Source organism: Kogia breviceps, chromosome 6 (genome assembly GCF_026419965.1).
Source record: "Kogia breviceps isolate mKogBre1 chromosome 6, mKogBre1 haplotype 1, whole genome shotgun sequence".
In the NCBI taxonomy this organism is placed as follows: domain Eukaryota; kingdom Metazoa; phylum Chordata; class Mammalia; order Artiodactyla; family Physeteridae; genus Kogia; species Kogia breviceps.
In genome coordinates, this window is record NC_081315.1 from 55,188,292 (window position 1) to 55,203,708 (window position 15,417).

The following is a 15,417-nucleotide window of genomic DNA, read 5'->3' on the forward strand; positions in this document are numbered from 1 at the left end:
TTAGAGTTACTATTCCCTTATATTTAAGGCATATTACATATTATGATGCTTACTCTTGGTTATGTATATAAACTCTAATTAAAACACTTCCTATGAGGACAATATAATGATGATCCACTTTACAAAAATATAATGATGATTCACTTTACAAGGTTTTAAAAGACAATCTGTGACAAAAAAAGTGGAGGGAATTATACACAGTCAATTCTTATCATTCATGGTAGTTATGTTCTGTAAAGTCACTGGAAACACTGAATTAATGAATACTGAACCACTGTTCCAAGGGGAAGTACAGGGCTAGGTGCCTGGAAGTCTCTGGCCACAGCATTTGCATTAACCAGTCAAAACATAAGCTTGTTTTGTGTGTGTTTTTGTTTAAATACAATCTTATTCAATATATTATACTTGATTTATTAACATTGAACTCACAGCAAACAGCACTATAACTCATGCTGAAGAGGCTTATCTAATACACGTGTACTCTACAAAAGGCACATCACAGCCTTCTCACATTTAGGAACACTAGATAGCACTTAAGCATTATACTTGGGGGCCATTTGAAATCACCAACAAAAGGCACAAAAATATGGAAAATGTGGCACTAAGTAGACCATGGAAAGGACACTTGTTTACAGTATGAGAGCTGAAACAAGAAGGCAGAGAGCATCACCTCTGCAGAAAACATGCACACAGAACACTCAAAATTTTCACCATTCTGTGCATTTCTATGAAAGACTAAGAAAGCACTATAATTTGGGGGTATAAATACATTTTATAAAGTAGGTGAATTTGCAAAGATGGAATTCAGGACTAATGAAAACTAAGTGTATAAGAAGTCTCGGGCTTCCCTGGTGGCGCCGTGGTTGAGAGTCCGCCTGCCGATGCAGGGGACACGGGTTCGTGCCCCAGTCCGGGAAGATCCCACGTGCCGCGGAGCGGCTGGGCCCGTGAGCCATGGCCGCTGAGCCTGCGCGTCCGGAGCCTGTGCTCCGCAACGGGAGAGGCCACAACAGTGAGAGGCCCGTGTACCGCAAAAAAACGGGAGAGGCCACAACAGTGAGAGGCCCGTGTACCGCAAAAAAAAAAAAAAAAAAAAAAAAAAAAGAAGTCTCTGTTGGGACTTCCCTGGTGGCACAGTGGTTAAGAAGCCACCTGCCAATGCAGGGGACACGGGTTCGAGCCCTCATCCAGGAAGATCCCACATGCCACGGAGCAACTAAGCCTGTGCACCACAACTACTGAGCCTGTGCTCTAGAGTCCATCAGCCACAACTACTGAGCCCATGTGCCACAACTACTGAAGCCCAAGCGCCTAAAGCCCATGCTCCACAACAAGAGAAGCCACAGCAATGAGAAGCCCGCACACTGCAACACAGTAGCCCTGCTCGCCGCAACTAGAGAGAGCCCACACACAGCAACGAAGACCCAAGGAAGCCAAAAAATATAAAATAAAAAAAGAAGTCTCTGTTTATAAGGTTTACAACAACATGTCAATTTTATGCTGGTAATTAAACTATGCTTATTGTTGCATGTAATGCTCTAGAAAGTAATCCATTAACCTTTATGAATAGTCTTATACTAAATATCCAACATCAGACATTTATAATAACCAGAGGTTTTAAGAGTTATGTAGAACTCTGGAAAATTAGGCTTATTATATACGTAGAGTTTGCAGACTTACCTGCAGCTTCTAGTAAAGCTTCCAGTCTAGCTTGTGTTTCTGGATCTACTGTCCTGAGGTCTGCACCATCAGCAGTACCTGACAAGAGTAACTTGGAAGCCGTTTCCAGCATTGGATTTTCCAAATCATCCTGATCCAAAATGAAAGACTCCACCTAGAAAACAAATACCAAAAAAAGAAGAAAGGGAGGAATGAAAGGAGAAAAGGAAAGTGGGAAGAGAAAGAAACAAAAGAAAAAGGAAGAGAAGAGAAAAATATTTTAACATCAAAATCAGTGATAAATACAATGCAATCCTGAATAATTTCAATGGGATAGATAAGCCCACAGTTTAAAGGAGAAAATTACATTTGTAGAATAATTTAAGAATGTATTATTCATATCATATGTAGTCTATTTTCTTTTCTTACTGAAATCATATGTATTCTTTTCTATTCTAATTTCATGGGGGAAGGGTAGTGGATGGGAGAGGTTATGAGGTTAATACTTAGACATGAAACCTTTGACTTTGGTAGAGGACCTAAATTAGCTGTTCTTAAATCTTTTGTTCTCAGGACACCTTTATACACCTATAAAGTACTGTGCTGCTCCCAAGGACTTCATATAAGGGTTATATTTATTAATATTTACCGTATTTGAAATCAAACTACAATATCAAAAAATCAAAACATTAATATCACTACTGGTTTCATTACAAAAGTTTTTAAGTATTGGAACGCTGTCAAGCCCAGGCAAATAAAATTTCCAAAATTCCACTTTGTGCTTGAAAGCTTAATTTTATCATTGGTGACAAATACTGTTGATTGTTTCCCTTAAAGTAATAGGCTCACTTCGATCATTTCTGAGAACATTTGCTAAATGCCCAAGTTTGATAGGCATAGTGTGTCTGTCTTTTATATTTTTTCAGCAAAAAAGACATTTCATGAAAAAAAAGTGGACTATTCACCTCACATCTCAAAAAAGCCCAAGTGCTTTTCCTTCAAACACCACCATACTTTCATATGCATAAGTGCTTTATGTGTTCTTCCCATTTTGTCACACAATAACATTAAAAGGACATGTATTCAAAAGTGGAAATTTCAAAAAAATAATATTTATTGCTCTATCAAGATTATTCTTCAGGTTAAACGGGCTTTTCATTTTATTTTTTTAACTGTGAGTATACGGCAATGATAACTACAATGATACTAGCACAATTTGGTGCCATGGCCTTAAGAGGCCAGCAGTTTTACCTACCATTGCTTTTGTATCATCAGTGCAAATATCAACCCAGTAAAAAGGCAAATAACATATTAGTATTGTGATGAAAACATTTTTGACCTCTTGAACATCCTGAAAAGATTTCTGGGAACTTGAGAGGGCTGCAGACCATACACTGAGAACCACTGATACAGTAACATATACCAGATTCAATTAAAAGAAATGTAAAGAATTAGAAAATAGCAACTCTTAAGACATGGGGAAAAGTTTTGTTTTGACATCCCTTGTCATAGTGCTACTTACAAATAGGTATAAAGATATAATTCTTTACAGTTTGCTGATAAAAAGTTGATAATTATTATATAAAATATCACTAACATGATCAGGTGAAATTTATTTCACAAGTCTCAAGTACTTCTAACACTGTAATAACTAAAATAGATATAAAAGTTATTAATAACCTAGAACACAATTACCCTCATGCCTAGTATCTAACTGTCAGAAATAAGATTTAAAAACTTCAGAAATAAATTCTTAACCAACATAACATCAGAAACTCTATTGTTCCATCTTTAAAAGTCACCTGTCTAGGAACCAGGCATAAATACTATAGTTAATCAACACATATTTAATATTGAATGTTAAATTTAGGGGGAAATTAATATGCTTCTTTCTCTGTTAAGCTAATGCAGTTTAATATGAAATAACATTTCAGATTTCTAATATTTCAAATATAAATAGACACAGAATACTCTGAAAATAATCTCCGTAAATATTTGAAAATTTTCAAAAATTTTGCTATATATTAACCTTAAAAATCTATATGATAGGAGGGAGTTAAGAAAAAAACAATAATTTTTTTAAACTTTATTTTTAAAGGCAGTAGTGAAAGACTAAGTGCTATACATTAGAAAGGGGACTTTTCAGCATGGTTTGGTCATAGACATTTGTGATTCAATATTATAGCGTGGTAAAAACTATGTCCTCCTATCTTTAACCATGGTCCAGATGATGAGTCTTTCTAGAGAAAAAGTTGCATCCCAATGAAATTTTCTCTGTTAAAATATCTATTTTTTTCAATCCAATGGGAGAAGACCAAAAAAAAAGAGGAAACAATCATGGAAAAATGAACACAGGTTAAAATGAATAGGTGAAAAATTAAATAATGTTTCAGATTAAGGTTTTAGAAAACAAAAGATATCAAAGAGCAGTGCAAAGTGCCAAACCAAAAGTACAGACCAAAGGTACTAAAACTGTTTAAAGGAGACAAATGCATGCAGAAAGAATATGAAAGGATTTTGACCAAAATAACTAATTGGTATAAGAAAAAAGGAGAAGAAGGAATGTAGCACTGGTAGACAAGCATAAAATTTCTATATGCTAGAATACAGGGTTTACTATAGGAAAAGTCAGAAAGGTACAAGTTAGATCACAGAAGGTATTAAATTTCAATCAAAAGTGATCTGCTGACACAAGGTCCCCTTATGCTACATTGTATCTTAACTAAGTTTGGTGAAAATTTACTAAGAAAAGTGCATCTCAATCTTTTTATGAGGGATACTAAGTGCAGAATATGTTTTCTTATTGATTTAAAACGTCTCCATAAAAGTTCTTTTTTTTTTTGGACACGCAGCACATCTTGTGGGATCTTAGATCCCTGATCAGAGATCCAACCCATGCCCTCAGCAGTGAAAGCCCGCAGTCCTAACCACTGGACCGCCAGGGAATTCTCATCCATAAAAGTTTTCATATTGATTTTTAAAGCCCACTATTCTTGATATGTGAAAAACTTGACAACTTAAAAATCAGTAGATTCAAGTGACTATGAAATTCTATATATAGTTTTAAAAGACATTAGGATGGGCTTCCCTGGTGGCGCAGTGGTTGAGGGTCCGCCTGCCGATGCAGGGGTCACGAGTTCGTGCCCCGGGCCGGGAGGATCCCACATGCCGCGGAGCGGCTGGGCCCGTGAGCCATGGCCGCTGAGCCTGCGCTCCGCAACGGGAGAGGCCACGACAGTGAGAGGCCCGCGTACCACTCACACACACAAAAAAGACATTAGGATGAAAGAAAAGAATAGGAATAGATGTCTATTATATTTTCCCCCACCCCCCCAGTTTAAGATTAATGAAGAATAAACTAATTTCAAGGATACTGTTAGGATCTAAAGACCTAGGTACCATTACTGCTTCATCTGCTACCTATGAGACCTAAGCAAGTCTCTCAGCCATCTCTAGATGCTTATTCTGCATAATTTTGTCATGAATTTTTCACATGACTTAGTATATATATTTACTGTCTTTCTCAACTCCACAGAAATAGGCACTTTGTTTGGAGCACTGATATATATACAGCAACTAGAACTATGCTCATCACATTGTCAGGACTCAAATAACTCTTCAATAAATAAAAGATGATTGGGGGACCCTTCCCTTTCAGATTCTAAAAGGTTGCAGTGTATTTGGAGAAGGGAGAGGTAGTTACAAAATATAAATTTAAAGGTATATTTTATAGATATATAAAAGTCAAATATTAGGTAGCAGGTAGGGCAAAATGCTATCTTCATTGATTTATTAAACACACTTTTATTACAGTCTTTGTACAAGAGATACTGCTGTTTACTACTATGAGATGTGTAAAATTAAGCCTACTACCTAGTATATTATTTCTTTAATGTGAGAGTAAAAGTATATAATAACAATAATACAAGGTAGAAAGTGCATAAGATGAAGAGAGGAAAAAAAAGAGCCATAGGAGTTCTGAAGAGGAAGCAGAAGAGGACTTCCTCCTTTAACACCAATTCCTCTTTTCCCACCTGGAAAGATTCTTGTGCTACATTACAGAACAAGTAGAGAGACTGATATAAGGAGAGGCAGTCTTATAAAAATACAAAAATAAGTAATCCTTTATTCAAACGTCAACTAAGTTATGGGCATATACCTCTTTAACATGTCCTTAGTTGAGGAAATTCAGATTAAAAACTAAAATCCATTTTCCCATTGAAACCTAACTCATTTTAATCATATTATTTCTATAGAAAAAAATTCATTTTGAATAATGGCCAAGTTCTGGAACATTAAAAATGGTCTGAATAAGAAATTCACATAAATATTCTGAAACATTTTCCTTAAATGAAATGTATAAATAACTTTCCTGAAGAGAGGAGAGACAGAAGGAAAGGGATGTCCTTATTAAGTTTATTCATCCCTAAGGGAAATAATCTGTCAAAGTTATCAATATTCAAAGCATGACAATTTAAGTTATATCTAGACTATTGTGGATGGGCTGTTTTGACTAGCTGGATATTTTATGAAATGGTGTTTGTGCATCAAATTCTTGTCCAATACAAAGAACCATCAAAATGCAAGGGTCTTAGAAATCACCAGGTTCAATTCATTGCTAAAGATGAAAAAACAGAAGCACAGGATCCTTATATAAATAGCAAGTTTCTAAATACCTAACACCAAGAGATCAGTTATCCAATTAACAAGATCAATATTCTTCCCACCAGAAAAAGAGGCTGTTGTTTGACTCTGCTCTAGAAAAGCTGACTTTAAATTCTATATTTAAGGGATAAAGCTGTCAATACCTGAACCCAATGTTTAATTACTAAAAGTGAGACAACTAAACATTATATGCCCCTGATTTATGCAACATAAAATACACCGTACCTCCTATGAAGTACTCTTGCCTCCCTGAAATAACTTCCAGTTTATAAAAATTATTAAGGCAAATATCAGGAAAAAGTTAAATCAGGGCTCCTCAATCTTGGCACCACTGACATTTTGAGCCAGATAATTCTTTGTTGTTGGGAGCTGTCCTATATACACACTTCAGGATGTTTAGCAGCATCCCTGGCCTCTACCCACTAGATGCCAGTAGCAACCCTATCACAGGTTGTGATACTAAAAATATCTCCAGACATTGCCAAATGTCCCCCTGGAGGAAAAAATAGAAAAACCCCCTGGGCATGGGAAACTGGGAACCACTGAGTTAAACAGAAGCACACAGAGTAAACTAAAATCTAGAATATGTTTTAAAAGAGGGAGAGAGAGAGAGACAGTAAAAGGGAAGAACTGTTCTAAATTAAAGAAATTCCAGAGACATAACTATCAAAATAATATAGACCTTATTTGAAATTTTCAAGGAAAATGAAGAAATCTGAATATGAACTGTGCATTAAATAGTATAAAGGAATTACTCTGGTTAGGTAAGAAAATGCCCTTATCTTTTACAGATGCATATTGTAGTATACAGAAATATTGTCAGGAATTTAAAACAAAGTGGTGTGGTAAATTCTTGATAATGGTGATCTGAAAAAGAGATTTATAGAGGCTTTATTTTACTAGTCTCTATACTTTTGTGCACATTAAATCCATTTAGTTTTTAAAGATTAAAGGTGATGTTTTACTGCAGAGGTTGCTTTTGTTTAAAAAACTTATTTATTGGTAATACTATTCGATTAACAAAGTATTTTTTAACCAGTTTGCAGGGCAGAAATAGGGACACAGATGTAGAGAACAAACATATGGACACCAAGGGGGGAAAGTGGTGGTGGGGTGGTGGTGGGATGAATTGGGAGATTGGGATTGACATGTATACACTAATATGTATAAAACAGATAACTAATAAGAACCTGCTGTATATAAAAATAAATAAAATTCAAAACCAGTATTTTTTACCCTCTCCCCAAAATAAACTTAACACAAATGCTTAATAATAAAAAGCAAGGTCTTTTAACAATGTTCAGAGCTGAATGAATTTGTTTGTGCTATTAATGAATGGTATTCCCAATCCTTGTATACTCAAAACACAAAGTCACATGAAAATGTGGAAATGTAGCATCATTTGGACCAACTGTGAAAATTAGCATAACATTTCAAACTAACTCCTCTTCAGAACAAATGTATTATCACTGCTATATAAGAGAAGAGCAGTCCATTTGGTAGTTGTAATAAACTGGTATTCACTCCAAAGAATAAGGATACAGTATATTCTGATTAACTAGACATCATATATACAAACTCCATTCAATTTAACAAATGTTCACTGCCAATTACATACTATGTGCAAAGCAGTAGGACAGCCACAGGAGAATGGTAATCCAAAATGATTCTTTTAAATAATCAATGCCTTCCACAAATATAAATATAGATAGGCAACTCTATGTACAAATAGCTAACTATATCAAACAAGATTGGAAAAGAGTACAAAATATATACTAATACAGTGATTGTACAGAGGAAGGAAAAGACAATTCTGAATGAAAATAGTAAAAAGAATAATGCTTAAGTAAGATGGGGTCTTTCAGTATCGTGCTGAGAAGTTCAGAATTTATATGGTAGCTTACTGAAGGGTTTATGCATTAAAATAAATAGTGTTCTAGAAAGATAGAGGCCACGTGAAAGATGGTTTTGGATAGACAGGACAACAGAGACAAAGAAACCAATTAGGAATTATCAATCATTTGATCAATATATCAAATGAAAGATTATGCAAGGTGGGGACAGGAAAAAGGGTCAGTCTTCGAGAGTAAACATACTTTAAAAAACAAGAATGCTAGCAACTACAGAATTTGGATTTCTTGACCTTTAACACTCCCCATCCTCCCATCTCATCACTATCCACCAATTTATTACTGCTTTTGTTGTTCTGGAAACCACCCTCCACTTATCATTGAATGTCAAGCTGGTAATCTGAACTTCAAGATGACAATATTAAAAGGCTGTATATAAGGGCTTCCCGAGTGGCGCAGTGGTTGAGAATTCCACCTGCCGATGCAGGGGACACGGGTTCGTGCCCCGGTCTGGGAAGATCCCACATGCCGTGGAGCGGCTGGGCCAGTGAGCCATGGCTGCTAAGCCTGCGCTCTGCAATGGGAGAGGCCACAGTAGTGAGAGGCCCGGGTACCGCAAAAAAAAAAAAAAAAGCTGTATGATAATTTTATAACACTGATTGAATAAATTCTTAATAGTTTACACTATGTCTCTCAAACAAGCCCAGAAAAATATGGTATGTGTTCTTCCAAGTTCTTTGAATACAAACACATATTTATTATAAGAAATAGTCATCATCATAGTCATCATAATTATTTCCTTCTGTACATCATAATTATTTTCTTCTGTACATGGTCCTAAAATCTAATAAAAATGTCTTTGCTCTATATTTTTTATAGTCTTTTTTTTTGGGGGGGTATAGTTGTTTTACAATGTTGTATTAGTTTCTACTGCACAGCAAAGTGAAATAGAGTTCCCTGTGTTATACAGCAGGTGCTCATTAGTTATCTATTTTATACATATTAGTGTATATATGTGAATCCCAGTCTCCCAATTCATCCCACTCTATAGTCTTAAATAGGGTAAAATTCAGCTAAAATACTGCAACTCTTAATAAAGAGTAAATTATTCCAAAATTAATATATTTGGGGTATAATTTTTCTGCACTAGTGGAGTCCCTGAACACTGATTTATGTATACATTAAAATAAGAAATTAAATAAAAGCCCACTTAAAGTCCTTGTAAAAAGAGTATCAATTAATAGTCTGACATTATGGTATTGGTATCCTGAGATTAAAGCAAATAAAACTAAAGTGAACCTGACTAAAATAAATTTACCTTTCAGAAGTTTATTCATTAAGAAAACAGATTTATACCTATATTCTTTCATTCATACTCATCTATCCATCTAATAAATTTTAGTTAAGATCTAGGAATGTACTAAGCATCAGTGATATACTGCAAAACACAGCAGTGTTCTCACAGAGCTAATACAAGACATGACATCTTTTCTTATGCTTCAAAGTACTTACCTGCCTGCAACAACTCAGTATTAAATCATCAATACAATATGAAATTTTTTACATTAATTATAAACTTTATAAAGTGAACAAATTATTAATGTTTAAAATAAGTAAAAGTTGTATGGAATTCTCAAATCTAGAGTTTTTAAGTAGATTTTTTGCTAACAGAATTAGTTATAGATTATTTCAAGGGTTTCCTTAAGTTCGATATCAATAATACAATGTAATTTAATTATAAATTTAGCCTACTTCTGCTATTTATCATCATTCATCAATTATCATAAAAAGAGCCTCAAAATAAAGCAATTTCCTGTAAGACAGCATTAAAATGCACATGCAGATATACACACACATACAGTCATGACCTGGTAAAATTTGAGAATTCCAAGGATATAAAGTCTAGAAAGATTCCAGGGGGTTGCTGTTAATAAGAGAATTAAAAATCAGATTGATATTAGACTTTTCAAATACAAAACTAGATTCTAGAAGATAATTTGCAATGAAAAGAAATGAAGCACAATTATTTCTAAAAAATCTAAACTGTAGAACAAGGTAATTTTTTAGAGATGTAAGCACTCTGAAAATTTAAAAACCACAAACATTTCTCAATTTAGAGAATGTATGCCTTAACAACAAAAATGAATCCAAGAAAAGGACAGCCTTGGAATCATAAGACTAAGGAGTTAGAAAAGAAATTAGTAGAATATAATCTTTCATTAACATTTCAGTAGTTGTTAATAAATAATTCCTTAAAGTTAAAAAAGTAAAAGCATATTAAAACAAATATATTACTAAAATTTCAAATTATTTAAAAAATAGTAAAGTCAAGTTTGAATGAAATAATGTCAAACGCCTATGTTAAGGGAAAGGGAGCAACTAGTTACAAACAGTGTTTAATTCAATCCAATGCCTGCTGAAGAACAGGAAGAAAACATATTTTTCAAACTGGGAGGGAAATAGAATTTTAAAAACTCCAATTCAGTTAAAGACAAGGGGGTGTGGTGTGGGATAATAAGAAAATACATCTTGGCCAAAATCTTCAATGTTAGGAAAAAGAACAAAGACCAAAAGACCAAGTTAATATAAAAGTGAATGGGAAAATTCCTTATTTTAAAACTGACACATAGATTAGGATTTAAAAAAAAAAAAAAGGAAAAAACTCAACTATATGCTATTACAAGAGAGATCTAAATTTTTTTGTCATAAAAGTTGAAAACAGAGGTGTGAAAAAGCAATCCCAGTCAAAGGTGCCATTATTAATATCAGTCAAAGAAGAATTCAAGGCAAAAAGCATTATACATAAAAAAACATTTCATAATAATAATAGATACAATACACCAGGAGTGTGTGATAGCTCAGCTTCTATGTACCCTAACAATATAACAGAAACATATAAAGTAAAAATACTGGAAATTTAAGCAACTTGAAAATTCACACAACTTAGTGGGAAACTTTCCACATACCTTTCTCAGAAAATGAGGAAATCAAGTAGATTATGCAAAGATATGGACAATTCAGAAATAGAATTAGTGAACTACACTTATATTTCATAGTAAAATAGACCTGATCATATCTTAAGCAAAAGAAAATCTCAGCAGATTTTTAAAATACATTTTTAAAATTAATTACATTCTTGGTCCATTAAGCTAAAAGAAACTAAATATTATCAATAAAAGAATAACACTGTACTTGAAAATTTAAAAAGAAAAGAAAAAAAGCCTACTCATGAACTCTTAGAATATGGAGGAAAATTTAAATTGTGAGCATATTATTTCCAATGGAATTTGGTCATAGCAATCCTTGAAGAAAAATTTAGAGCATAAATGTATCCAGAAGAGCACAAGAAAGGTTTAAAATATATAAAAAGCTTCAAAAATAAAATATAAATCAAAAAATATCAATATAATTTATAGTGATAAATATGAAATGAAGAAATTCAGAGATATACAAAAGTAATTAATAAACCCAAAAATTGCTTCTTGGGTAAGTCTAACAAGAAAGAAACAAGCCTTTGACAAGTCTGATTACAGAAAATCAGAGAAAGAAAAAAATATAAGGAGAAAACTGAGCACAACTATACATCAATAAATGTGAAAGTCTAAACAAAATGGATGGTTTTCTAAGAAAAGAAATCATCAAAATTACCTCAAGGAAAGGTAGAAATGTAATAGAATATATCCATAGAAGAAATCTTAAGGGTAGTCCTTTCAGAAGGAACAGAACATTATTATCTTATTTACAAAGTCCAGAAATCAGATGGTGAAACTCCCTAGCTCATAAGCATAAATAACCCTATTAGCAAACCTAAACAGAAAAGAAAAAAACCTAAACAAAACAAAAACTTAAATAAAACACCATTAGAAAATTCAGCAGTTGTGTAAAAAGTACAGCACACATATATGAAAGGGGATCAAGAAGACATTAAGAAATACAATTAATGTGTGATCTTCCCCTACCTGGAATGCTTTTCCCAATGCTTTCATCATTCTTCAGGTCTTAGTTTATATTTTACCTTCTCAGATGATAATATCAAAGGAGGTACTCTCCTCATCTCTCTACCATACCATTCTCTTTATTTCCTCCACAGTACTACCACAGTCTAAAATTATCTTGTCCTTGGGTACTTGCATATTATCTCTCTTCTCCATATAAAAAAGAGAGGAACCATTCAGTCTTAGCACTATCACCAGTTTGTGGCAAAGTTCCTGGCACAATGCAATATCCGATACTGCAAGTATCCAAATACTTGCTGAATAAATACTAAAAATGAGAAACACCATTACCAATATTAGGTCAATGTATTAATGTAATTCACTACATTAAAATGTTAGAGGTGAAAAGAATAATGTATCATCTCAACAAAAACACATGATAAAACACAATATCTATTACCATGGAAATAGTTGGTAAGCCAAGAAGGACACTTTTGTTCTTGACAATGTATTCTATCAGAAATCTAAGGCATATATAAATGTAGAAGTTTAAAAATTAGAAGCATTCCATTTAAATCAGAAAAGATGCCCAAATCAGAACTAGTAGGGAACAGATCTGGAAACCTAACCAATGCAATAAGACCAGAAAACAAAATAAAATGAACAAAAAGCAAAATAGAGAAGTAAATACTGAAAAAAGGAAACAACAAAATGCCATCATTTGCAGAAAACATAATAATCCTTCTAGAAATTTCAAGAGAATCAATTGAAAATTAAGTAAATGGTAAGATCAACATACAAAAATCAATAGATTTCCTATATAGTAGCAATAACCAATTGAAAAATAAAGTGCAAAATGGAAGAAAAGATGTAATTCACAATAACAACAAAAACTACAAAATACCCAGGAGTAAACCTAACAAGAAAAATGTAAGACCTACATGAAAAAAAAACGATAAAACTTTACTAAAGGACATAAAAGAACACCTGAAGAAATGGAGAGGCATACCATGTTCCTGGATGGGAAGATTCAATAGTGTAAAGATGTCAATTCTCCCCAAATTAATCTGTAAATTCAATGCACTTCCAATCAAAATCCCAAAGGGATTTTTAATGGAACTTGACATGTTGATTCTAAAGTTCATCTGGAAGAGAAAATACACAGAAATTGCCAAAATTTTTTTGAAAAAGACAATGGGGAGGGGTGCCCTACCAGATGTCAAATATAAAATGACAATCATCAAAACAATGGAGTATTAAATCCAGAACAAATATATTTTGGACTTTTAAAATATGATAGGGATTGTATATCAAGTCAGTGGAAAAAAAGACATATTGTTCAATAAATTATTTTGGGAGAATGGTTACAAAACTGAAAAAATTAGTTAGGTCCCAACCACAGAATATATATTCTAAAAATTCCAGATGAATTAAAATCTACTAGAAACATAAATAAAACTAAAGAAGTAGTAGAAGAAAATATAAGAGACTAAATTACTATAAGAAGGCTTTTCTGGAAAGACACAAAACCTAGAAGCTAGGAAGGAAAAGACTGATAGACTTTGACAGTATAAAAATGAAAAATTCAAAGATTCCATAAAGTAAGACAATTGACAGGTTAGGAGAAAATGTTATAAAATATGATGAGTATATTATAAACAGAATTATAAAGAAATACTAAAACTTCAGTAAGAAAAAGGCAAATTCCACAATGGGCAAAATGACATGAGTAGGCAATTTATACAAGACATAACAAATGACCAATAAATATGCTCAAGTTCACTGGGAATCAGGTAAATACAAAATTAAAATGTGGTATTATTTTTTATCCATTGACAGATAATGCCTATTTTGGAGAATAATTTGGCAGAATCTATAACAGACATTTAAAAATGCAATTTTCCTTCTAAGAATTTAGTGTACAGAAATACTTGTACACATAAGCAAAAAAATATGTACAAGGATGTCCATTAAAGTACTGATTATAACAAAAAAATCTAAGTAATCCATATGCCCATCAACAGAATAAGTTAAATTATACTATGAAATAATAAATAACCATCTAAAGAATAGAGTAGGTCTACATATAAAAGCCTACACCACAACTATCTAAGGTACGTATCCTACTCATTCTGTCCCTTCACTTTTCATCTCTTTACACTTTATTTTTTATCTTTATGAAACTTAACAATATAGTGACATTTTCCCCCCAACTTGTTTATTATCTTCTTCTTACTTGAATATAAATTCACTTAGACAAGGACAATATCTTGTTCCTTGCTCTGTCCTTTGCAACTAAAAATATTTCCTGAATAAATACATGAATACTGATGTAGACAGATATCAACATTACACCAGGTGAAAAATGCCCCAGTAAAGCAGGCGTGGTATGTGTCTGCTTAAGTAGATTTTAAAAACAAAATGTATGTGTACAAGAACACAAATAAAAAATTTCAAGATATATAAACCAAAGCGATTAACACTGTAATCAAAGAGTGAAATCAATGAGAGAATTTTACATTTTTACGTCTGTACCCTCTATATTGCTTACCTTTAAAAACAACAACAAAAAGACCACAGTTTCCTATTGTGTAACCTTCGCAAATAACTTAAAAACAACCTTTAGATCTTCAAAGAAAAATATCAAGAATAACTTATTTCCATATTTCTAACAAAAATTCCAAAAGAACTACCATAATAATTTGTATTATTTTGAGGTATATAGGATTAACTTGCTGGTATACGTAATTCAGTCTGAAATGCACATGCAACCCAATTATTTTTAAATGAATGAAAAAAGTCTTGGCATCAAAATCAGTCATTGTAAGATTCAGTTAAAGCAACTGCTTGGTTTCCCAAGAGAAGAAAAATCAGGAGAATATTATATTCTTTCCCTTCATTCTTTTTCCTCTGTATCCAATTAAATTTTTTTGAAAGTCAGGTTTATTGAAGTATAATTTCAAATATATTCACCCATTTTTAGTTGTACAAATCTGTGAATTTTGGCAACTAGTTACGTAATGCCACCATAAACAGGATAGACAATATTTCTTATATTCAAAAATTTCTCTTGTTCCTTTATAGGCAATCTCTTATCATTACCCTCTGCCCCTAGCAATCATGTTTTCTGTTACTTTCATTTTCTCTTTTACAGAATGAAATGGAATCATCCAGAGTTTTGAGTGCAGCTTCTTTCACAAACGCACAATGCCTTTAAGATTCATCCACCCCTACAGCATGTGCTAGTGGTTCATTCCTTTTTATTGCTGAATAAAAGTTTTTTTAAACTTACCTGACTAGGATCTCTA

The 15,417-nt window shown here is 33.0% G+C and overlaps 1 protein-coding gene across 13 annotated transcripts in view; it reads right to left on the minus strand.

The window, feature by feature from the left end:
• ANKRD17 (ankyrin repeat domain 17) overlaps nt 1–15,417 on the minus strand; it is a 163,790-nt gene that overhangs the window by 88,865 nt on the left and 59,508 nt on the right. For 12 of the 13 annotated variants that reach the window (XM_059067186.2, XM_059067181.2, XM_059067180.2 and 9 more), the window contains exon 2: nt 1,681–1,834. In XM_059067186.2, coding sequence (XP_058923169.1) covers nt 1,681–1,834 — 154 coding nt within the window. Of the gene's footprint in view, nt 1–1,680; nt 1,835–12,133; nt 12,203–15,417 lie in introns of those variants that run through there. The other variant, XM_067035820.1, reaches the window with a different exon arrangement.